At 51.4% G+C, this 25,699-nt stretch overlaps 1 protein-coding gene across 5 annotated transcripts in view; it reads right to left on the reverse strand.

Moving 5' to 3' along the window:
* TRIM33 (tripartite motif containing 33) overlaps nucleotides 1-25,699 on the reverse strand; it is a 1,358,766-nt gene that overhangs the window by 516,368 nt on the left and 816,699 nt on the right. For all 5 annotated transcript variants that reach the window (XM_069633393.1, XM_069633392.1, XM_069633390.1 and 2 more), the window contains one exon: nucleotides 19,592-19,655. In XM_069633393.1, the coding sequence (XP_069489494.1) occupies nucleotides 19,592-19,655 (64 nt within the window). The remainder of the gene's footprint in view (nucleotides 1-19,591; nucleotides 19,656-25,699) is intronic.

Raw genomic sequence — 25,699 nt, forward strand, 5'->3', positions numbered from 1 at the left:
ACTTTTGGTCTGCAGCCCGATTTCCGCCTGAGATAACATCTGCTCCTTTACTGTCCGCTGCGCAAATGGAGGCCTACTCCAACCCAAATTCAGAACAAACTATCAACATGAGCCATCTATAAGATGTGTCTACATGTTCCCCCGTCTCTGGCTTTCCAAACTCATGTTCTGCGAGGTATCTACCCCACTTGCTGTTTGCAAGTTCTCATATAGGTCCTGCATTCTGGATTCTTCAGAGATGAAGCTCTCTGGTACATTGAGTGTACCCTACTGCAAGCCAAATGGGGCTTTATCGCAGAAAGCTCCTCCTCTTCAAAAATTGAAGGAAGAGATTTGAAGAACTCTTTCTTCGGAAGAGTTAACATAGATTGTCAGGTTTTGTACCAGCAGGCTTCGACGTCGTAGAAGTCATCAAGATTTTCTTTATCGGCGCCGATTTTGGAGGGGCACTTGCCACTGACGGCTTAGCTGGGAAGTGTGGCGCAGCTGGCGTCGAAGGCTTCAGCGTCGATGTCGACGGCTGCCGAAGGCACCGCCGACATCGAAGGTGTCGATGACCTCAACTTGTCTATGTCGAAAATGATCCGTTGATTTTTCGGATTGAGGCCTTGAGGGCCGCTGATGTGGATCAGGCCTTCTACCAGGGCTCGAGGGCGCACAGGTTTTCAGACAAGACCTTTCCTTTCCGGCTTCTTTCGAAGGCTCGTTAGAAGCATGGCTTTGTTTTTTGAAAATCTTTAACATTTCCACCCTGAAGGCTTCCCATGCAGCCGGAGTTCATTTCTTTGTAGGGCAAGTGACCCTTTTGGGGGGGAACGTCAGATGACAGAATCAACGACGAAGGCAAATGACGGTGTTAGACAGAAACCTGTGCAGTTCCCTCTGGGACCACTGCAAAAGATTTAAGACTACAGGTGTTTGGCAGTAAACCCCAACTGGTAGCAGTCTGCACCACCCAGATTTACCTGGTAGCTGTGGCTGAGCAGTCAGACTTCTCTCAAGAAGAGTTAGGCAGCATACAGAACATACACAATAGGTCAAGAGAGCACAGTAGAACAAGCAAACACTGACCAGAGCTTGGTGTAAAAGAGATATAATTATTTATTTAAAAGCACATCTAGTAAACACACTGGCACTAATATCAAGCAGTTCAAAAACACGGTCACTAAAAGATATACACTCCCTTAAACGGTTATTAGACAAGTCCTAAGTAAAGCAACACTTATTTCCAGACAGCGGTGAGCGCTTAACAAAGATGCCACTCTAAGAACTTGGTTAAAAAGGGAGAGAAAGGCAAAGCATAGATAGAACAGGTCCCAACACTTTAAAACAAACACAGTAAGAGAAGAAGGCAGGTTAAAACCGTTGAGTTAAAGTTCAGGAAGCTGGACCCACTTTAAGAGGATCCGCGAGAAATGTGTCCAAGGTCACACGGTTGAAAGTGCACCGAAGTCTCGACAAAGGTTCAGAAAAGTGTTGGACAACAGAAAGGGACCAGTTAGATGGTCAGGCGGCCAGCCCAGTACAGAAGGTTAAGGAGTTACTGTCACCTTGTAGCAATCTATAGAAAGGGAGGCCTGGTGGACACGGTACCTTAAAATGGTGAGAACACTCCAGCGGGTGCAGTTGTTCCTGGCAGCGGGTGCAAGTCGGTGCTTCGTCCGGGGGAAGAGAGGATCTCGTCGTGGAGGAAATCAGAAGGTCGTTGCACTGCCAGGGAAGAAACCAGCCGCGGAGTTCTCAATTAAAAGGAGCAGCCCTTTTATTCGCGGTGCAAGGGTAAGTGGCTATCCGGTTGCCGGGGTGCTTGGCACGGGCAATTCGACCACTTGGATGTCTTGGAAGCGAAAAAGGAGGTAAACTGGTTGTTCCCACCAGTAGGGAAGAAGACTCTCCAGCAGGGAGATCTCCTCTGTCGTTAAGAAGTGGTGAGTTGGTTCAGCAGGGCTCCACCGGTGGTGTCGTCGTAGCAGCTCGGCTCAGCTTCTCCCTCTTCAGATTTTCAGATCCTGTTGCGACTTCTAAAGTTCCAGTCCCAAAAGCTCTGCTTTTATACAAGAAACCCCCATTCATTCATCCTAGCTGTCAAACATGCTAAGTGGTGAGCGGGGCGGCTCACCACTTGGGCCAACCACGCAAGAGTGAGACTTGGTTGGCAAGGCAACTTATTCCAAGGTGCCTAAAGCCCCTCCCACACCCCCTGTGGTACCCAGACAGAGTGGCACCACTTCGGAGGGCTTCTGTGTAGAAGCCCGCCAAAAGTGGAACAAAGGGCTCGACCTTTGGTTTGGAGTTAGAGGCGAACACAAACGCCATTTTAAAACCGAGTTCTGGCACAAAGATCCTACCAGTGAATTAATATTAAATAATTAAACCGGCGGTATCTTTAAGATTGCACCAAAAAGTGGTGCGAGTAAAATACATGGGAACATCCCATAGAGAATATTCTTAAGGAATATAACAGGTAGTATCCACTGCCACCAGCCAAAACTCGACGAGGAGGGACGGGACAGTGCCCCCCTCAAACAACAGACCCAGGGGCAATCGAATTGCCCCTTCCAGTACGTCCACAATATGATGGGTTGTACTGGTTCTGTTAGTCATTTGGGACTAGTAAAGCCAATGGTGACTTTACATGCCCTGGGAGACAGTAGTCAGTCCCAGGGTATGGAGTCTATGGTGGGGGTCACCTAGGACACCCCTGTGTTACTGCACCGAGGGTGCTGTGTAACACATAGAAAAAACACATGAGACCCTATGGAGTAAAAGACCACATAGCCCATAAAACACAGATCAACAAAGGAATAACCCAAATCATGTCCAAGAGTGTGAGGAAAAGAGTCTCACTCTTGGCAGGAGAAAAAAAACAAACTCCAGAAATCCAGCAAAGCTGCTGTTGGACTCACTAGGTTAGGAAATTCAGCCTAAACAGAGAATTCTCCCTAACACTCAGTGCTTTCACATTGAAAAAAAAAAGAAGAGTGGTGGAACCACTCCTCGACCTAGATCGCTTGGCCTTCCTCTGAGTTGAGTCACCTCTCGACTAGTGGGGTCGAAGGCCTAGCGGGTCGGCCAGGTGGCAAATCTTCGACTACGGTAGCTGTCGTCAAGCACACAAACTGGTGTTCTTCTCCCTGGCTATTCGGTTTCCTACAGCATTCTAAGGAAAATACAACCAGCTACGAGAATGGTATCCAGGTGGCTTACGAGTTAATTGGTCCCACCAAGTCAAAGGAAGAAGTCGTCCTTGAAAGGCTTCTCTGTTGAGATGAACTTGGCGATTCGGACCTGCAGCAGGGCTTCACCGGGCAAACCAAGGGTCCAGTAGTTGCAGCCGCCGTCCTCTTCCAGCTTGTCTTCGGTTCATTCGTTCCAGTGGTCGACTCTGCCTGCCCAAGCCAAGAGACTCACCTTTTAAACAGTTTTCTCCCATTCATTCCAGCGTAGCTGCCACTCACCCAGCAGGGTGGCTTGTCCTTGACAGTCAGCAAGCCATCACGCCTGATTTGGGTCTCCTAGGAGACTAAGCACAGGGAGCTTTGGGCACCTCCCTCACGTCCTGCCCACCCCAGACACTCAGGCGCCAGAGGCAGTCTTCAGTCCTGAAGCCCGCCAAAGACTTAGTAACAAAGGGACCAAACCTAGTTTGACGCGCAGAGAGAAACTCTAGAATGACCTTTCAAAAAGAAATGGCGAAAAAAGAAAACCGGGACCCCGTTTAAACAAAAGGAGACTTTCGACGCCATTTTAAAAAACATGGCTCCTGCGATTTACAGCTACCAGTGTTCACGGTGGGGAAAAATCATGGTATTTTGTTGTAAAACCACTGCCACCAGCCATTTCGAGAGGAAAGGGTAGCATTTGACTGCTACATGAGTTTCTAGACATAGGGGATACTAGGTAACCCCTCCAGCATTCTATTGTAAGATAGTGTGTGCTGGGACTAGAAATTTAAAAAGACTAATAAATCAATTTAACCTTACATTCTCTGGGAAACAGTTTACCCCAGAGAAGGTATTTAAACCTTGGGACAGCCTGAAAGGCTTCCCTGCGTCACTGCACTGAGTGCTGTGTAACACACATGAATGCCTACAGAATAGTCTAAAACTCCATTACCAAAGAAAACATAAGAGTAAAACACACAATTAAAAGTTCAAAGTCCCAAAGTTTAGCAAAAGAGCTGGAGGGCTCCAAGGTGGGAGGAATTGGCACATTTATGAGAATTCTCCCTAACATCCCGGGAACACCTCTTATTCTTTCAGCCAGTATCCCGGCAAATATTTTCACATCCTCATTCAATAATGCTATAGGTCTATAAGATCCACAGCTAGTTTGGTTTTCCAAATAGGATCACTTTTGCTTCCGCCATTGATCCCGTCACCCCACTCCTGTCTCTAAATGTGTTTAACAATTTGGTCAGGGGTCCTTTTACCTCTTTGCAAAAGACCTTATAAAAAAACCTGTATAGCCATCTGGCCCTGGCGCTTTGTTGTTTGGCATATTTTTAATTGCTCTTTCCACTTCCTCCTCCGAGATTTCCCTGTCTAACCCATCCCTCCCCTCCCTGTAATTTTATTAAGTGCTATCCCTTCCAGGAATGCCTGTATCTTTTGAATTTCTGGGTTCCCCGCTGAATACAGCTCCTTATAGTATTTTGTAAAAGCCTGCGTGATCGCACCTGTTTCTGTAATTAATTTGCCATCTGCTCTGCGTATTTACCCCCCCCCCCATGTGCCGTTGACCCTGCTGATTCAGGAGCCTAGCTAGCATTTTAACCACCTTATTGGCGGCTACATAATACCTCTGTTTCAGCCTTAACAGGGCGTCCTCCGCTTTTGTTGCGGGACATCGCTTGTGGTGTTATTTAAAAATATTCTATTTTCTCCCCCACCATTTCCCGCACCACTGGGTCTCTCAAAAGGTCTCCTGGGAACCTCCAGGCCCACAAGGGACTGCGTGGCTTTTGTCCCCCCTAGTCGTATCACCATTGCTGCATGGTCCGATATGGCTATCGGGCCTAGTTCTAGATCTGTCAGTGTGCCTTGTATTCCGGGGGTCCCCCAAGCTAGATCTATCCTGAAGTATGTGCAGTGCACATGGGGAAAAACAAGTGTACCCAGTCACCTGCCCTTTCTTAGCCCTCCACAGATCTTTAAGTGCCATGCCTTCCATTCTGTCCCGCAGGCCCAACAAGGGGGTATGTGCCTTTCTGCGTGTGCTGATCCCTCCCGTCTCTCATCGGGTCCCATATCATATTAAAGTCTCCCATAATTAGGATTTCTCCTACTGCAAACCCCTCCAGTTTTGCCATAACCAGGTATAGAAAGCAGTCTTGTCCCGTGTTAGGGGCGTATACAGCAGTAATGGTAAGCAACAAGTTACTTACCTGTAACTGTTGTTCTCCAGCATGGGTCTGGCATGGATTCACATGCTAATGAATATTCCCCATCGTCAGGCTCAGAATCCTCGGTAAAGAAAAAATCAGTTTCAGTTTAGTTTCTGAACTGTCTTTCTACTAATAACCAATCGCTGGTCTCTGGGTCATACGGAGCATGCCAATGACTGACCTCTACCTAAGCCCCTCCTCTGGCAGCCATCTTCAGATTTGGTAGCACGTAAAGTGGCAGTAGGACCAAGAGAAGAGCTGCAGAGGGGTTGGCGGGAGGGTTCGTCTGTGAATCCATGCCAGATTCATGCTGGAGAACAACAGTTACAGGTAAGTAACTTGTTCCTTCTCCAGCATGGGGTCTGGCATGGATTCACATGCTTATGAATACAAGAATACATAGCAGTACACATGCATAACCACGGGAGGTGGCAAGGCTCAACATTAAGTATTTCAACAACTTAACATTAAGCATCTCTTACCTCCTCACCAGTCTCACCTTCAAGCGAACAGGTTGCCCAGCACTGCTTGGCTGATTCTGGACTCCTCCCTGGAATCCCGGTCGACGCAGTAGAATTTTTTGAAGGTGTGCGTCGACCTCCACATAGCTGCCCTGCAGATGCCCAGCACGGGCACACCAGACAGGAACGCCGTAGTAGCAGGGGTCTCTCCGGTCGAATGGGCTCTCGGACGGCTGGGTAACGGTCGGTTTGCCAAACGGTGACAGTGCATGATGCAGCCAGAGAGCCAACTGGAAATGGAAGCCTAGGAGAGGGCCTTCCCTTGGTTCACAGGGCCAAAGTTCACAAATAGCTGTAATCTCTTCCGGAAACTGCTTGTGCAGTCCATGTAGAACTTCTGCGCTCTAGCCACATCCAGCGAGTGCAAAGTCCTCTCAGCCGGTGACGAAGGTGACGGGAAGAAAACTGGCAACACCAAGGGCTCGTTGAGGTGGAAGTCCGATGGCACCTTGGGCATGAAGGAGGGGTGTGTCCTCAGCACTAGCCTCGTCTGGTGGAATGTCCGGTACGGCGGTTTACACGAGAGGGCCTGATCTCTCCCACTCACCGTGTGGAAGCGATGGCCACAAGAAATGCCGTCTTCCACGACAGGAATTTCAGAGGTGTCAAATGCAAAGGCTCAAATGGCGAACCCATGAGCCTGGTCAGCACCATTTTGAGCTCCCACGCCGGGGCCGGAGCCTTCACTGGCGGGAACGAGCGGAGCAGTCCTTTCACAAACTCCTTCACCAGGCGGTGGGACCACAGGGAGGACAGCCCCAGAGTTCTGGTGTAGCGGGAGATAGCCACCAGATGAATTTTGATAGAGGCATGGGCCAGCCCCGCCCTGGCCAGCGACAGCAAGTACGGCAGCACTTGAGGGGCCGTAATCCATAGAGGGTTGATCATCTGTGCACGGCACCAGACAGAGAACCTCTTCCACTTGTGTCCATAGCACTAAAGAGTCGATGACGCCCTGGCCTTGGCAAGTACCTCCTTGCAGTCCGCCGGGATATCGTAGCCTCCAAACTCTAGTGCTGCAGGAGCCAGGCCTGCAGGTTCAGCGATCCTGGTTGTGATGCAGGATCGCGCCTCCTTCCCTGGCGAGAAGATCCGAGTCCATCGGAAGCTTGACTGGAGGGGACGCTGACATGTCCAGAAGGTCTGAGAACCATATCTGCCTCGGCCACACCTTTGCGACGAGGAGCATCCTGTGCCGGGACCGTCTGAGTTGACTGATGAGTAGCAGCAGCAACGGTGGGAATGCATAAAGGAAAAGGCTGTCCAAGGGGGAAGGAGAATGCATCCCCCATGCTTCCCGGCTTCGGAAACCTGCTGGCGAACCTCCGGCAGTTGGTGTTCCTTGCGAACAGATCGATCTGGGGACTGCCCCATCGTCGGAATAGATCTACTTGATTGTGCCGAAGCTCCCACTCGTGGCAAGAGTGCAGCTCCCTGCTGATTGAGTCGGCAACGGTGTTCTTCACTCCTGCCAGGTGAAAGGGTACCAGGAACATCCCCTGGGCTATGGCCCAGTGCCACAGATGCTACGCTTCCTTGGTTAGAGCTGGATATCTGTGCCCCCCTGCTTCCGGATGTAGAACATGGTGTTGTCATTGAAGACCCGTACCACCTTGCCCTTGAGGGAGGTAGGGAGGGAAAGACCTTAGGACCCAGAACACAGCCCGTAGCTCTAGGACGTTGATGTGCAGGGACCTCTCCTATGGGAGCCAAAGGCCTCTTGCGTGAAGATCTCCAGTGTGCGCACCCCATCCCTCCAGGGAGGCGTCCGTCGTCACCGTTTCCTGATGCGCTGGGGTCTGGAAATCCATGCCCGGCGCGAGATCCGGTGGTGGGGCACCCACGTGCATCGCTTGACGGAAAGTCCCGTTGAGGGAGATCTGGTCTTTGAAGCTTCCCGCCACTTGTATCCAATGGGTGCCGAGGAATTCCTGCAGTGGCCGCAACCTGCATAGACGCACGAGGTAGATGCACAAACATCATGCCGAGCAGGGACTTGATGGACTTTACCCTGGCTACTTTCATGGTCAACATCCGTTGTACCTTGCCCAGGGTGGCCTTTATCCTCTTCTCCGACGGTGAAGCTAGCCGCGCCACTGTGTTGAGCCTGGCCCCTAGGAATAAGGCGTCTTGCGATGGCACCAAGCAGGACTTCGCAAAGTTGATTGAGAACCCCAGGACCGTGAGCAGGCAGACGGTCCTCGCTGTATGGTTGACGGCAAGTTCCCTTGACTTTGCTCGGATGAGCCAATCGTCCAGGTGGGGGTAAATGTGGATCCCCTGCAGGCGCAGCCGCGCCGCCACTGGCGCCAGGCACTTGGTAAAGACCCTTGGCTCAGACTTCAAACCGAAGGGCAGTCTCGAACTGATAGTGCCTCCCCTGGACCACGAATCGCAGAAACTTTCTATGTCCTTTTTGTATGGGGATGTGGATGTATGCATCCTCCAGGTCCAGCGACAACAGGAAGTCTACTTCTTCCAGCTGTCCCAGCACGTGTTGAAGGGTGACCATCCAGACTTTTTGGGATTTTATGTACCTGTTGAGGCGGCGGAGGTCCGGGAAAGGCCGCCAGCTGCCGGTCTCCTTTTGGACGAGGAAGTACCGTGTTTATACTCCGGAGCCCCGGAGGCTCTTCGGGACAAGTTCTATTGCACCCTTTGCCAGCATCACTCGTACCTCCAGAAGTAGTTGTGGGATGTGGTTTTCATTCCTGGCCACCGGTGGAAAGTCTGGGAACTTCCTTTGGAACTCCAGAGTGTGTCTGTGGGCATCCAGCACCCAACGGTCGGTGGAGATGGACTCCCACACGTTGACTAATTTCACAAGCTGGCCTCCCACTGGGGTGCTTTGGTGGGGGCCCGAGGTCACAGCCGGTTCAGTCCTGCTTCGCCGAGGTCTTGCCACCATGGCAACATTGTCCACTGGCCTTGTTGTGGCCTCTGTAGGCTTCTTGCAATGAAGAACGGGCCGCCTGGCGGTATGACAAAGAGCTGCTGCCGAATCCTTTGGAGGCACCTTGGGACTTGCCTCCAGAGGTCGGAAAGGACGGCCTTCGATGATGAAGCGCGCCCAAGGAAAGGGCTGTCTCGGTGTCCTTGATGGCCTGTAGTGACTCGTCCACTGCCTTGCCGAACAGGTTGTTCCCGTCGAAGTGCATGTCCAGTACCCTGCTCTGTACATCCTGACATTAATCGGTGGCCCTGAGCCACCCGCACCGGCAAAAGCAAACGCTGTTGCCCAGCTGGTGAAAACCAGTGTCAGCGATGTCCGTGGCTACTGTGATGGCGTGGTCAGACGCCACGTCACCCTCCTGCAGGATTTCGAGGGCCTCCCCTTTGTTGTCCGGGAGGAATTCCAGGAGGGAGGCGATTTTAATCCACACCTCTCCATCGTAGCGGGCCACGATAGCGAGAGCGTTGGCCGCCTTAATGGTCGCCGACGAGATGACCCGTCGTCCCATGGCGTCCAGCTTCTTCCCCTCGCTGTCCGGTGGGGAAGTGGAAGTAGATGCCGTTGCCCCTGCCAATTTCTTCTTGGCCGCCGCGGAGACTACCGAGTCCGGGGACGGCTGCGCCATGAGGCACATAGAAGAATCTGGGACCCGGTACTTCTCATACCGTCGTCTGTCCCCGTCGTAGCTGTCTCAGTCTCGTCCCCCTGGTGCAGGGGATGGAGGTGAAGGATGGAAAGGTGGGGGGGGATGGAAATGCCTCTGCTTGGCTGGACATTGCACCCAGCCTGGCAGCCGAGGAGCCTGAATCAACAGCGCTCCCGGTGTCCGCAGACTTGCAGTGCTTTGCCTTCTGTTGGGCCCCTGTCGTCGGAGCGCCCCCAAAGGTCTTAGAAGACCGCTCAGATGACTTCTCACCGGCTACCGGGGTCTTCGCCTCCAGCCAGTTAGCGAGTCGTGTACGACAGTCCTTCATGGTTCGGGCGGACATGGTCTTGCAGAACACACAGTCCTCCTCCACGTGTGACTTGTCGGAGTGCAGGCAGTAGAGGCACCGGAGTGTTCTTCCTTGAAGACATTCTGCAGTCCACATCCTGGGCAGATCCTAAACAGCTTGGATCCAACGGGTGTTGAGTCTCCTTTGTCCTGAGCCATGTTCACGCACGGTAGGCCTCAAAGATGTTCTGAAATCCTCCAAGAAGTGAAATTCAACCAAAAACAGCCCTTGAGGGGAGTAGAAATTTCTGAAACGGGTCCCCATTAATCAGAAGAAGAATCGGTGGAGCTTGAGGCTCGAATTGACTGAAAAATGAGAGTAAAACTCCTTGAAAAAACGTAACACGCAGTAAAAGCTTGAGAGCTATTGAACGAGGACTCCCAACACTTGAACGTGCAGTATAAATCTGAAGATGGCTCCCAGAGGAGGGGCTTAGGTAGAGGACAGTCTTGGTTACTAGTAGGACAGTTCAGAAGAAAGGAAACGGAAACTGATTTTTTCTTTACCAAGGATTTCCAGCCAGATGGGGAATATTCATGAGCATGTGAATCCATGCCAGACCCCATGCTGGAGAATCGATCTTTCCCCCACCGGAGCCTGCACGGAAATATATCTCCCATTTCACCCCTGCCGTCTTGCTGGCATTTGCCTGGCAAATTTGTGTTTAGTCCTGTGTCTCAATCTTATGCCTGTCCGCTTTCCGTATGGGTTTTCTTTAATAGGAATAGATTGGCATTATGCCTCTTCATCTGTGTTATCACCACCTTTCATTTTACCGGGGTGTTCAGGCCCCGAACATCATGGGCATATATCAACAGTGGTCTTGCCATGGGTCTGCAATCCTACTCCTGCCCCGATTCCTATGGTCCTGGTGTGAGCTTCCCGTTCCAGTACTGTGTCGCCAAATTTGTGGCTCCTCCTCACACCCTTCCCTTCTACATCCACCCCCCCTTCCCTTTCATCCCCTCCTGGTCTAACTCGGTATTCTAGGATACAGCCCACTGTGAGGTCACCAACCCATGTTTCACCTGGACCCCAAGGTTGATCGAACCTTTACGATTCCAAGTGGTCCCTCCTCTCCCGACCAGGCCACCATCGGCCTAGTCAATTTCACTTTACTTACTGTGGGAAACAGTACTTTATCCCAGAGAAGGTATTTAAACCTGTGCCACTACACGCAGGGTGCTGTGTGCCACAAATGAAATGATTATGCCTATGGAGTTGTTTAAACTCCATAACCAAAGAAAAAAACAGAGGTAAAACGCATATCAAAATACGAGAGAGTGGGAAAAAGGCTCACACTTCCCAGGTAAAAAAAAATAAGTCCCCAAAATCCAGCAAAGTTGCACATAAGGTGGGGTGTGCTGGGTTTACTCGACAAAATGTAGAAGGGATAGAAATATCCCATCTACCCTTGGGGACAGTCGTTATCACAAGGTTAGTGTCAGGATTCGCCCCTGGAAGCTGAGGAGTTCCTGGCGATTGTAACCGGCTCATCTCTCGAGTCGGACTAGTCCTCACACAAGATGGAGGCTCCTTCCTTACAGCCCAGTCACGCCCACAGCCCAGCACATTGTATCTGTTTGTTTGTCCAACGCTGCTGTGCTACGGCTCAGTGTTTCACCCTACGGATCTAGTTTACCTTCTGGCCTCCTGTTCCGTTTCCTTTCGCGTCTTTACTCTCGGTAGAGACCGTGTTCCTTCTATTCTACATTTCGGCTGTACTTACGGTTTTTGTCTACTTCACCCTTCTGCCTCTTCCTACGCTTTCTTCTGCCTAGCTTCATTTCCGAACTGCAGTTTACTCGACTTTCTTAGTTTTTTTGCGGGCGCGGAACGGCGGTTTTCAGAGTGAGCGGTGCTGCTTCCGACACACCCAGTGTCTATTCTTGGGTAAGTTGCCTCTCCATTCATTTTGTTTCTTTACACCCCGAGATTTAACACGTACCTTCAGGGTATCTTATCCTCCTCTCCCCTGAAGGCGCTTATTCCACGTTCTATTATCTCTTCTTATCTTCTTCCTTTTTTCCACACTCTGAGGAGAATTTTGTCAAATCCTTGCTACATTATCAGAGGAAATCTTGATTGCGAATATATTCGCTGAACTAAGGAAACCAACTACAACCTCCATTCCTCATCTGCATTTGGATAACCAGGGTTTTATTCTGCCAAGGCTTTTTCCCTGGGATTTGGGGTCTGGCTCCTCGGGGTCCTCCTTGGGCAGGTTTCCTTCCCTGCCAAGGTGGCCTCTGGGGACGCCAGACTCTATTTACACAATAAGAAGAAACCATCCTAAGGTAAGCCGACTACAGTCCGCAAGAAGGCTAAAAAGAAGAAGTCTGCTACAAGTTATTCCAAGGACATACCATCTGAAGGCTCAGGTGAGGAGGAGGTGGGGGAAGAGAGTGACCAAGCTGTTAACTCTGACAGGTATCCAGAGAAAGTTATAAGGGAAGCCCCTAAGGCAACCAAGCAACAATAGGCTGTATATACCAAAAGTTGTCAAAGCGATACACTTAAAGGACACTATGGCGAGTCTTACAAATTATACCCATACAAAGTGTAAAAGAATCTGAGTGTGGAAAAGGGTTCCCACTCACTGAGACCTAGGGAAAAATAATCCACCAGTAAAGCAAAAAGTTCTGAGAGTCTCACAAATGATGGAAATGTTGCATTAAAGTTAGAATACCTAACAGATGGCATGCAGATTATTGCATACATAATCAAGGTTGCAATGCCACCATATGGAGAGCTGCAAGAACCCAGTTGGAGAAGTGTCACAGGCCACAAATCAAGTAACAGATAAATGAGGGTGAGAAATAGGGTTGGAACAAAACGATACAAATATATGCACTTTGATGTGGAACAATGTAAAAGTACCTGAGAAACATGCATTTCAATAAAAAAGGTTCTAAAGGCAGTCTATAGAAGGCAGGATTTAGTTAGTGGTCATGGGGGTTGAGAAAAACAATGTGAACTTAAACTATTTTACATCAAACAATTAGTATAGAAGCTTGAAAATTCAAAAAATTGCGATAAAGTGAAAAAATATTTTTCATTTACCAAGAATAAAACAAGTGGTTTTAGAAAGACCGCTCTGGAGGTTTTTAAAATTAACCTGCCAGTCCCTTTGCGACACATGAGAGCACACAGGGGCAGACGGGCACGACCTGGCCAAAAGACTGGTGTGTGAAAAGGAAGTGAATTTGCGTGGCGCCAATTGGTAGGGAATATTTGCCTTGAGGGGCAGTGAGAATAAAGTTACTCACTGTAGTGACTACCTTAACTCCTAGTCCATAGTCCCCTTTCCTCCATACTTGTGGGACATTCCGTCCTTCGGGACCGGACTGGAGCACTTTTGTAAAAATGCATCAAAAAGGCTCCTATTTTTACGCAGGGTACCGCACATAGACATAACCCTGCCCTCCTGAACTCAGCCCCAGGCATAGCCCTTCAGTCCTTTTCTATCGCCAGTTCCGAGACTATTTAAGCAATAATAGATGATACTTTTTAGAGGGGAAGGGGGGCGGGCATATGGAGGAAAGGGGACTATGGACTAGGAGTAAGGTAGTCACCATGGTGAGTAACTTTATTATACTCCTACGTCCGGTCCCCTTTCCTCCATACTTGTGTGAGATTCCCAAGCATGCACTTGAATTAGTCTGGGTGGATGGAAACATGGAAAACCCCTACTGGAATAAATTCTTTAGCACTGCCTGGCTAAACTGGGCATTAGCCCTGGAGCTCAGGGCCAAGCAATAATGCTTACAAAAAAGCTGATGGGGAAGCCCACGTGGCCGCCTTGGCGATGGTTTCCCAAGGAACATATTTCTGTAAGGCAACAGCAGCTGCTTTGCCCCGTACTACATGAGCATGGATGCCTTTGGGTGGTTGAAGGCCTTGAATGCTGTAAGCTTCCGAGATGCAGGATGCAATCCATCTGGAGATGGTTGCCTTGGAAGCTGGTTTCCCTTTTGAATCCCTGGATGTGATTAAGTTGTGAGGAGCCCCTTAGTTCACTCATTCTATCGAGTTAGAATTTCAGGGCTCTCCTGACATCTAGGTTGTGAAAGACTCTCGCAGCATCCGATGACGGATTTGGAAAAAAGACTGCTAATGACAGATTGGTACAAATGAAAATCGGTAACCACCTTAGGTAGGATGGATGAGTGCAAAGCAGCACCTTATCTCTAGGAAAAGTAACAAGCAGGTATTCCATAGATAGAGTTTGGAGCTCACTTACTCGCCTCGCTGACGTCACTGCAATTAGGAAGGCGACCTCCCATGAAAGGTATTTCAGGTTGGTAGTGGCCATGAGTTCAAACTGCTTATGGCACAGCGTGGTAAGCCCCATATTCAGATCCCATTTGCAGTGAGTGATGTAAACTGGTGGAAAAAGATGGATACCCGCAAAATGCCTTTTAATGACCAGATTGGTCAATGAAAAATAACAGCTGTCTGTGGACAGGTAGGCCGCAATGGCAGATAAGTAGGTTCTGCAAGACAATACATGAATGCCTGAAGCTGTAAGGTGGGACACGAAAGATAGGACTGTCAACCGTAACATGTCTAGGGTTAATTTGCTTAGCTAAGCACCAGTGGCAAACACGGAGCCATTTGCTCCTATTTTGAGACCTTGTAGAAGGTTTTCTGGCTGCTTGGATAATTCACATATTGTCCTCGGAGAAGTTAAACTATGATCTGAATTTAGGCACCTGGCCGCCAAGCTGAACGATTGTGGGAGGGGTGCCACACATCTGGTGATCGCACTGGTGAAGCAGGTTGGGAATCAATGGCAATCTGATCGGAGGAAGAATCGACAGATGCTGAAGTTCTGAGAACCAGAATCTGGCTCGCCACCAAGGAGCTTTGAACAGGAGAGTGCAAGTCAATGAATTCCTGAGCTTGCAGAGTGACCGATGAACCAGAAGCAGTGGCGGGAAAGCATAGGTCTTCATGTTGTGCCACGGGATATCGAGAGCGTCCCCTAGGGAGGATACCCTGAGACCGTTCCTGGATGCATAAAGAGTAAATTTCCTGTTTGAAAAAGTCGCAAAAAAGGTCCACTTCTGGAGTGTCCCACTGGCGAAAAATGGTGGAGAGAACATCCATGTTCAGTTCCCACTCGTAGCTGGCTGCTGCCTAGCGGCTGAGTGAGTCTGCTGTTACATTGATGTGACACGTAATGTGTACATCCAGCAGCCAAATGTCGTGCTGGATGGCCCATTCCCAAATTTGAAAGGTAAGGTCCACAAGGAGAGATGACTTGGTGCCACCCTGCTTGTTGATATAAAACATTGCCGCAGAGTCGTCTGTGCGAATATGGACCACCTTGTTCGTGATGGATGGTTGAAAAGCTTTTAGCGCCAGAAAAACAGCCAGGAGTTCCAGATAATTGATATGAAACAGCCTGTCCTGAAGTGTCCACAGATCGAATACCTGGAGATGATCCAGCGTTGTGCCCCATCCCAGAAGGGAGGAGCCTGTGGTAAAAGTCACTTGTGGGCCGTGCTCCTGAAAGGAGGCTCCCACAAAAAGGTTGTTGGTCGAGGACCACCTTAGTAGATCCGTCGTCATGCAGGATGGAACTGGGATCATCTTGGAATCCGAGTCCAAAGCCCGAGACCGGGAGCTCCCAAGAGCCAGCTGAGTATGCCTCATTTTCAGACGTGCAAGAGGAAGGGCAAGCACACAAGAAGCCATGAGGCCCAAAAGTCTCTGAAACCACCAAGCCCTCATGTGCGAAGACTAGAGGAAGAGCTGACATGTGGTGGATAGATCCTAATGGTGGACAGGATTGTGGAACACCCTGGTATTGATCATATTCCAACGGAAACCCAGGAAAATCAGGTCTTGGGAGACTGTCATGGAAGATTGCCGGAAGTTCACGACAGCCCAAGGTGAAACAGGAGCTGTAGGAGAGACTGGAGATTGATAACTTGTGTAGACGAGGACTGCGTAGGACCCAGTCGTCCAAATATGGGTATGCCGGAACTCACTGTTAGCGGATGAAAGCTGCGATGACCAACATCTTCGTAAAGATACGCAGTGCTGAGCTGAGACCAAAAGGGAGCACACGGAACTGAAAATGTTCTCCTCCCAGAGAGAACCGCAGATATTTCTGATGCAGTCTGCATAGCAGTATGTGCATGTATGCGCCCTGAAGGTCCACTACAATGAGCCAGTTGCCCTTCCGAAGAGAGGACTATTTGGCAAGGCGTGATCATCTTGAATTTCTCTTGGGGAAGAGAAAGCTTGAACTGGGAAAGATCGAGGATAGTGCGCAGGCCAGCATGGTTGGGTTTGGGCACTGAACAGATGAGTGAAGAAGCCCTACCCTTGATCCCCGTGGGGAACAGGTTCCACCGCCCTGAGGTCTAGAAGTTTCTGTACCTCTGCTCTGAGGGAGAGCGTCCGATCTGTTGGAAGGGAGGGTTGACGAGTGGGGTAGGCTGAGGGGCAAGCGAAAGCCCACCTGAGCAACGGACAAAAACCACTGGTCTTCGGTGATGGTCTGCCATGCCTTCAGATGAGATTTGTCCTCCCACTGGAGTCTCGTGCGACCAACAAAAAAATATAATTTTGCTGATCTGTCACCAGGGAGACTACCTGTTCCTGGAGAAGAGGCTGATGGGCGAGAGAAAAAACAAACACCTTGCTGTTTTTGGCAGGGTCCCACAAACCAGAGCTTCCGCTCGGCGTGCACGATTATTCTGAAACCCAGTGAACCCAGAGAAGGATCCAGTCTGGGACCCGGACCTCTGTGTATAAGGGGCCTTAGCTGGCGCTTTCACCAAGACCGATAAAGATTTGGCAGTTTGGGTACTCGCTTTGGTCTTTGAGAGTTCCTCGTCAGTAAGAGCATGAAACAATTCCTTGCCATCAAAAGGAAGGTCCAGTACTTTGTCTTGCACTTCCTTTGAAAACTGTCAGGTGGAGCCACGCCTAGCGGGAGGTGTCAAAGCTGAGGTATCTATGTGGGGTGCCGCAGCTTCTAGTAGATCCTGTGCCAACACTCGGGCATCCGACAAACCGGCTTTAAAGTCATCTAGCCTGTCCGCGGGTATGCACTCCTGGAAATCAGCTAACTCTTTCCACAGCCTCACATTGGCTGCTGCCAGGATGAGCTCTGTTCGCTTGACAAAGTTGGAGCGCCAAATTGGCAAAAACCTTCTTGCCCAAGAAGTCCAAAAGTTTATCCTCCTTGGATAGGATTTGGGCCGCTGCCGTTTAATATGCAGAGGGCGACTTGGACTGGAAGGTGGCCACAGCCACCACAGTTGAGGACGGGAGCGGACAAGCCAATAAGGCCATCTGCTCAGAGGTGTGAAGATTTGTAGTCCAGTGTGGGGTTTATCCAAGACTTTGCAGGCCTCAGTTAAGACGTCCTTCTGTAGGAACAGGCCGGTGCACTCTTTCATATCCAGGACCTGGGCATGGAATGCTCTCACCGAGCGGGGCTGCTCATCTATGCCCTTATCCGCCTGGGGTTCATCCAACGAGGTGGGAACAGAAGACTGGTCCACCACGCATACTGCCTCAGGTTTCAAAGTGTTGTGCCGGTCCGCCGGTGTCTTCTCTATAGGAGACAACGGGGGCAGAGGAAGAAGAGTGGAGGCAGTGGCACACTGGAACCTGCATCAGAACAGTCTATGCCGAAGGTGAGACAGGAGGCTCAGGGTACATTTCCCTGAACAGATGCTTGAAATACACCTTCATAGGGTCAGAGTGCATGAGCATCTGAAACGTCCCAAAAAACCAAAGGCTTTGGCGTTGGTACAGGCAGAGGCCGCTCATGAGGGGCATACCCTCATGAACGCAAGGAGGATGGTTGCCATGAAGGCCCACCACCGGCCAGATACATGTTAAATCAGTGGAGCGGAAGCAGGAGCCAGCTATATTGTATGAGGCAGCGATGTCCGAGTGCGCCAGTCAAATGAAGGACGGAACAGATTTCTGTTGTCCACAAGGCGTGGAAAAGACTGCTCGGCACCAAAGTAAATGCTCCCAGCACCAGCCGGTGTAAGAGTTATACAAAATAGCCATCGTGGACCATGGAGGTTGGGCCACCATTTTGTCGACACCTGAGGAGAACTGCGTCACATGTGGAGATGAGGAAATTGACTAGTCAGGGGAATTAAGCAACACCTTTGCCTTGACACAAGGATCCTCGGCAGAGGTCGGTTCTGGGTGGTCTCGGATGTTTACTGGACATTTTAGAACCAGACACAAATTTAGCCTCCAGCGGAGGAACCTCGGCAGAGTCGGTAGTAGAGGGGTAATGATCTGTGAACGCCCTCTTTGCCCCCTCGACAGAACCAGTACCACCATGACCCTAAGCGTGGGACGGTTGATGGATATACCTCACCGACAGGACGTTCAAAGAGGGTCTCTCGGATCTGCCGGTGCTGACTTTAGCCTCAACAAGAGGAACCTCAGATTTTTACCCGGTACATAAAGCTCCATCAAGAGAGGTCTCGAGCTGTGACTCGGTATGGAAAGCTCCAGAACTGGAGACCTCAGCGAACCCTGGTATCCAGAGCCATAGACGAGCTGGGCTTAACCTTAGCACCCAAATGGTGACCCTCGGAACGATGCCCGGTACTGGCAAGTCTGCTGCGGGAACCCTTGGAGAACACTCCGGTACGCCTAAAAAGCCCCTGGGGTACCTCAGGGGAATCCCTGGTGACGGAGCTTCACAAGCCCCTCCCGGACCTGGAAAAAAGGAAAGAATTTACTGGGCGTTTCTTCTTTTCGTCGATTAAAAGCTGGAAATGAGGTGGAGGAACGCGTTGAACCACATCCTCCCACCGAAGACGCTGGAGTGCCCGGACGGAGAGAGAGTCGCAGTGGAATCACAAATCCCAACCATGTTCTGGGCTTAGGCACTCCAAGCAAAGAGTGGGGATCCGCCCTAGCCAAGCAACGTTTGCATGAAGAACAGGACACGAATCCCAGACCCTCCGACAGACTGAGGACAAAATGACTGAGGAACCGGAGCAGAAAGGTAGGCCAAAGGGAATAAAAATAAAATTCCCAGTGATGCTAGTGCGTCCAGCCCCGACCGCGCAGAGAAAAGGACTGGGAGGGCGATGCGTGGGGCAGAGCTCAGGAGGGCAGGGTTACAGCCACATGCGGTACCCTGCATAAAAATAAAAAGGACCAAAATGTTTCCATTTTTGATGCACTTTTACAAAAGTGCTCCGGTCCCGTCCCGAAGGACTGAATGTCCCAGAATTATGGAGGAAAGGGGATGGGACGTAGGAGTAGATGGGTATGTGTGTCTATGGGGAAGGTGGGGGGGGCGGGAGAAGAGGGGTGTGCCTGTGTGTGTTTTTGGGGTGAATAGCACTGTATGCACGGAGAAAGTGAGGGACGAGGAATAGTTAAATGATCTCGCACCCTTCCCAGATTTAACCGACATTCCCGCCAGCATGGGATTGTGTGTCGGATTGTCCTTCCGAGGCATAGCCTACCCCTCGCCCCAGAAAACATGGCATTTTATAATAATCAAGGCTGCACCCAATCATCGCAGGGGTGGGTGTCTTTTCTCCTTGAAGCCTCAGTATTCAGAAACTTTGCATAGAACCGAAACTGAATGGGTAAGAACCAGAAACTTCTATATCACAAAATGACACAATCTCAATGTCCCATTGCAAGGGGAAGTTACTTTAAATGTTTTGCTACACATACTTTGGATCTCTAGCTTCACCTATAGAAAGAAGAATACTCTTACCTGCCTCTACTGCCAGTGCTTGAAGTACTTGGAGGTCTCACAGGTGTGTGGGAATTGGACAAACCTAAAGAGAAGCGCACAGTCAAGCTCTTAACATATTTTAAAGTCATACAAATCCAGACAGTTAAAATCAAGACCATTAATAGCGATTTACTATGAGCGCCCAAGACATTTTAGGATGAACCCTCTTGACACCAGTTCTGCACTTGCAGAATTAAGTCTACTATACAATAATCATTTGACAACCACAGTTGCTAATCGTTGAAATTCACCAAAGATAAATAAGCTATTGTCAGTTGCGCAAGATACTCCTAGTCCATAGGCCCCTTTCTTCCATACTGCATGGACGTCCCTCACAAGGGATGAGAGCCAGAACCTTTTTCACCAGAACAAAATCTTCCTCCCCCTTTAAATTTAGAGGCACGCGGGGGCAGAGCCCTGTAAGCATGCGTTCCCCTGACTCTGCCCACCTGCGCTACTCCCCTTTGATGCGTCGCCAATATTACCATTGCCGAATGACACCAGTTTTATTAGGGGGAGGATGGTGGGACAAATGGAGGAAAGGGACTATGGACTAGGAGTAGGTTAGTCACTAGGGTGAGTAACTTGTAATTACTCCTACGTGCCATCCCCTTTCCTCCATACTGTATGGGTGATTACAACTGATTGTAGCCCTAGGGTGAAGAGGTGACCGTCCTAATAAAAAAAAGTTCATTAAAACTTCCTGACCAAATCCCGCATCAGACCTGGAGCTGGCATCCAAGCAGTAGTGCTTGCAGAAGGCCGAAAGGTGTGGCCCATGTAGCCGCCTTACTGATGGACTTGCCATGGAACAGGCCTCTGAAAAGCCACAGCCGTAGCCTTGTCTCGGATGGTGTGGGCATACATATTTGCCAGGAGTGGTTTGCGCTGCCCCTCGTACCCTCCTTGATGGCCGCAACCATCCATTTTGCTATGGAAGCCTTGGAAGCTTGATAGCCTGCCCTTGACCCACCGAAAGTGACAAAGTCTCTGATTTGCAGAAGCTCTTGGTTCTGTCCAGTTAGAATTTTAGAGCACGCCCGACAGTCTGCGAACAAAGTGGGTAGCACGTGAAACGAGGAGACTACCTTGGGTAAGAATGCAGGATGAGTTCTAAGGACCACCTTGTCCTTGTGAAAGGTAGTAGGGCTCTGAAGCCACCAGTGCCTGGATTTTACTGACCCTGCATGCAGACGTAGAACCCATCAAGAGAGCTGTCTTAATGGTGACAAGCCTGATGTCCGCAGATGCCACTGGCTCAATTGGTTTATGCGCCAAAGCTCCCAAAATGACATTGACGTCCCACACCGGGTGTGGCTTCTTGATAGGTGGTTAGAGCCTGGTGAGGCCCGCCAAATGTCTTAACTATCGGTTTGGAGGAAGAAAAGGCCTTCTCCGAGTTCCTATAGGCTCCGATGGCCACCAGATAGGTACGGCATGTGTCTACTTGCACCCCAGAGTGTGCAGGGTGTGCTGAAAGTATAGCACGTCGTCCAACGCGCAAGTCAAAGTATCCATTTCCTTTGATTCTGCCCAGTGACAAAACGTAGTCCACTTGCTCTTGTAGTGGCTCCTAGTAGTGTCACTCCTAGCGCACTGTATGTCGTCTTGGTTAGCCTTTGTCTAACAGATGCTTTAATGTGACCTGTTCAGGTACCATACAGCGGGGGTTAACCTGTGGGGGGTGGGGTGGATGACCGTTCCTCCTTGCTGTGAGAGTAGGTGAGCTGGATCCAGTGGAAGGTGCACCAGGGCCTGTTCCGACAGGCTGAGTAGTTCCGAGAACCATGGCCGCACAGCCCACCACAAAGCTATCAGGATAACAGAGGTGCCAGGCCGCCCTGATCTTGCAGATTACCCTGTGGACCAGGTGATTGGGAGGGAAGGCATACGCGTTCATGTTATCCCACTGTATCTGCATCGCCCAGAGAGCCCCAGCCATGTCCCTGCCAGCACGGGAACTGGGGCACCTCCTGTTGGACCAGGTGGAAAAGAGATCCACCTGAGGATGACCCCATCTGTCAAATCCCCTAAGGAACAAGTTACTTACCTGTAACTGTTGTTCTCCAGCATGGGTCTGGCATGGATTCACATGCTCATGAATATTCCCCGTCGTCAGGCCGGGAATCCTCAAAAAAGAAAAAATCAGTATCAGTTTGATTTCTGATCGGTCTTTCATAGTAGTAACCAATCACTGATCTCTGCGTCATACGGACAACAGGCAATGACTGCCCTCTGCCTAAGCCCCGCCTCTGGCAGCCATCTTCAGATTTGGTAGCACGTGAAGTGGCAGTATGACCAAGTGAAGAGCCACAGAGGGGTAGGCGGGAGGGTTCGCATGTGAATCCATGCCAGACCCATGCTGGAGAACAACAGTTACAGGTAAGTAACTTGTTCCTTCTCCAGCATGGGGTCTGGCATGGATTCACATGCTCATGAATAAAGAATACATAGCAGTACACACATGCACAACCACGGGAGGTGGCAAAGGCTCAACATTAAGGATTACATCAAACTCAACATTAAGCAATTCTTACCTCCTCACCAGGCTCACCTTAGGCGAACAGATTGCGCAGCACTGCTTGGCCGACCCTGGACTCCTCCCTGGAATCCCGATCGACACGGTAGAATTTCGTGAAGGTGTGCGTCGACCTCCACGTAGCAGCCCTGCAGATGTCCAGCAAGGGCACACCAGATAGGAACGCCGTGGTAGCTGCGATCGCTCTGGTGGAATGAGCTCTCGGACGGCCAGGCAGCAGTCGGTTTGCCAACCGATGACAGTACATGATACAGCCGGAGAGCCATCTGGAAATGGAGGCCTTTGAGAGAGCCTTCCCCTGATTGACAGGTCCAAAGTTCACAAAAAGTTGTGACGTCTTCCGAAAACACTTCGTGCGGTGCACGTAAAACTTCAGCGCTCTAGCCACATCCAGCGAGTGCAAAGTCCTTTTCGGCCGGCGACAAAGGCGACGGGAAGAAAACAGGCAACACCAAGGGTTCGTTGAGGTGGAAGTCCGACGGCACCTTGGGCATGAAGGAGGGGTGCGTCCTGAGCACTACCCTCGTGTCGTAAAAAGTCAAGTACGGAGGCCTGCAGGAAAGGGCCTGAATCTCTCCCACTCTTCGTGCGCAGGTGATGGCCACAAGAAACGCTGTTTTCCACGACAAGAACTTCAACGGAGCCGAGTGCAGAGGCTCGAACGGAGGTCCCATGAGCTTGGTCAGCACCACGTTGAGCTCCCACGCCGGGCCGGAGCCTTCACCGGCGGGAACGATCTGAACAGTCCCTTCATGAATTCTTTCACCAGACGATGAGACCACAAAGACGTCCGCCCCGTGTTTCTGGTGTATCGGGAGATCGCAGCAAGATGAATCTTGATGGACGCGTGCGCCAGTCCAGCCTTCGCCAGCGTCAGAAGGTACGGCCGTACCTGGGGAGCCGTAATCCGTAGAGGGTTAATCTTCTGTGCGTGGCACCAGACAGAGAACCTCTTCCATTTGTGTCCATAGCATTTAAGAGTCGAGGACGCCCTGGCCTTTGCAAGAACCTCTCTGCAGTCGGCCGGTATGTCGTATCCTCCAAACTCTAACGCTGCAGGAGCCAGGCCTGCAAGTTCAGCGACTTCGGGTCGTGATGGAGGATGGCGCCTCCTTCCCTGGAGAGAAGATCCGCGTCCACTGGCAGCTTGATTGACGGGGACGCTGACAAGTCCAGAAGGTCCGGGAACCATATCTGCCTCGGCCACGGAGGTGCGACGAGGATCATCCTGCACCGTGACCTCTTGAGCTGGTTGATGAGCCGGATCAGCAATGGCAATGGAGGGAAAGCGTATAGAAACAGGCCCTCCCAGGGGAACGAGAAAGCATCGCCCATGCTCCTCGGCTGGGGAAACCTGTTGGCGAACCTGCGGCACTTGGAGTTCGTCGCCGTCGCGAACAGATCGATCTGGGGTGTGCCGCACCATCGGAAGAGGCGGTCCACTAGATTCTGTCGTAGTTCCCACTCGTGGCACGAGCGCAGCTCTCTGCTGAGCGAGTCGGCGATGGTGTTTTTTATCCCTGCCAGATGAAACGGCACCAGAAACATCCCTTGGGCGACGGCCCAATGCCACAGATCCTGCGCCTCCCTGGACAGGGCTGGTGATCTGGTACCGCCCTGCTTCCTGATGTAGAACATGGTGGTGGTGTTGTCGGTGAAGATCCTCACCACCTTGCCCTTGAGGAACGGAAGAAAGGACCTGAGGGCCCAAAACACTGCACGGAGCTCCAGGACGTTGATATGGAGGGACTTCTCAGTCAGAAGCCAAAGGCCTCTCGTGTGCAGATTTTCGGTGTGCGCTCCCCACCCTTCCAGGGAGGCATCCGTGGTCACTGTCTCCTGGTGGCCGGGGGTCTGGAAGTCCATGCCCGCCGTCAGATGCGCGCGAGTGCCCCACCACTGGATCGCTCGTCAGAAACTCTCATCAAGTGTGATCCTCTCCTCGAAGCTGCCCGTCGTCTGGATCCAGCGCGCGTCCAGGAACTCCTGCAACGGGCGCATCCGGAGCCTGCATAGGCAGATGAGATAAATGCAAGACGACATCATTCCGAGGAGGGACTTGATGGACCTCACCCTGGCCGCGTCCGCACCCAGCATCCGCTGCACCTTGCCCAAGATGGCCCTCGTCCTTTCCTCCGACGGAGAGGCCAGAAGCGACACTGTCGAGCTTCGCTCCCAGAAACAGTGCGTCTTGTGCGGGCACCAGGTGGGACTTGGCGTAGTTTATGGAGAATCCCAGGTCCGTGAGTAGTTGGACAGTCCTTGCCGTGTGCTCCACGGCGAGCTCCTTCGTCTTTGCTCGGATGAGCCAGTCGTCCAGTTAGGGGTAGACGTGGATCCCGTCTCGGCGCAGCTGCGCCGCCACCGGTGCGAGGCACTTGGTGAACACCCTGGGAGCCGACCTCAAACCGAAGGGAAGGGCTCTGAACTGATAGTGACGCCCTTGGACCACAAACCTGAGAAACTTTCGGTGTCCCTTTAGGATGGGAATATGGAAGCGGGCATCCTCCAAATCCAACGACGACAGGAAATCGCCCTCCTCCAGTTGACCCAGGACGTGTTGGAGGGTGACCATCCGGAACTTCTGTGCTTTGATGAATTTGTTCAGTCGTCGCAGGTCCAGGATGGGACGCCATCCTCCCATCTTCTTCTTCACGAGGAAGTATCTTGAGTAAACTCCGGAGACCCGAAGCCCCTTTGGGACGAGCTTGATGGCGCCCTTCTTGAGCATCGCCTTTACCTCCAAGAGAAGTTGAGGGACGTGATGTTCTTTCCTGGCCACAGGGGGGACGTGCGGGCACCTCCTTAGAAACTCGAGCGCGTGACCCTGAGCTAGGGCGTCCAGCACCCAACGGTCGGTGGAGATGGACTCCCACACGCTGACTAAGCTCGCCAGCCGGCCTCCCACCGGGGTGCTTCGGTGGGGGCCCGACCCCACGGCCGGTTCAGTCCTGCTTCGACGAGGCTTTGCCGCCTTGTCCTCCCTGGAGACGACGGCGGGGTCCGCCTGACTTGCCTCGTCCCCTGTAAGCCTCCTGTGACGACGAATGGGCCGCTTGACGGTAGGTGGAAAATCCGCCGCTGGAACCTTTGGAGGCACCCTGTTTGCCTCTGCCGCTCCGAAAGGGCGGCCGCCGTTGCTGGAGAACCCCAAGAGCCCGGGCCGTCTCCGTGTCCGCCTTGATGGCTTGAAGGGAATCGTCCACTGTTTTCCCAAACAGGTTGTTTCCGTCGAACGGCATGTCCAAGACTCTGGTCTGCACGTCCTGACGGAAGTCAGTAGCCTTGAGCCATCCATGCTGCCTAAGGCACACGCCGTTGCCCAACTGGCGAAATCCAGTGTCAGCGATGTCCGTCGCAATCGTAATGGCGTGGTCCGACACCACTTCTCCTTCCTGCAAGATCTCTAGGGCTTCCGCCCTCTTGTCGTCTGGTAGGTAGTCCAGCAGGGGGGCCAGTTTGTACCACAACTCCCTGTCTTAGCGGGCTACGATAGCCAAGGCATTGGCCGCCTTAATCGTCGCTGCCGACGAGATGACTCTGCATCC

The sequence above is a fragment of the Ambystoma mexicanum genome, chromosome 13 (assembly GCF_040938575.1).
Source record: "Ambystoma mexicanum isolate Mex_15411 chromosome 13, UKY_AmexF1_1, whole genome shotgun sequence".
Taxonomy (NCBI): domain Eukaryota; kingdom Metazoa; phylum Chordata; class Amphibia; order Caudata; family Ambystomatidae; genus Ambystoma; species Ambystoma mexicanum.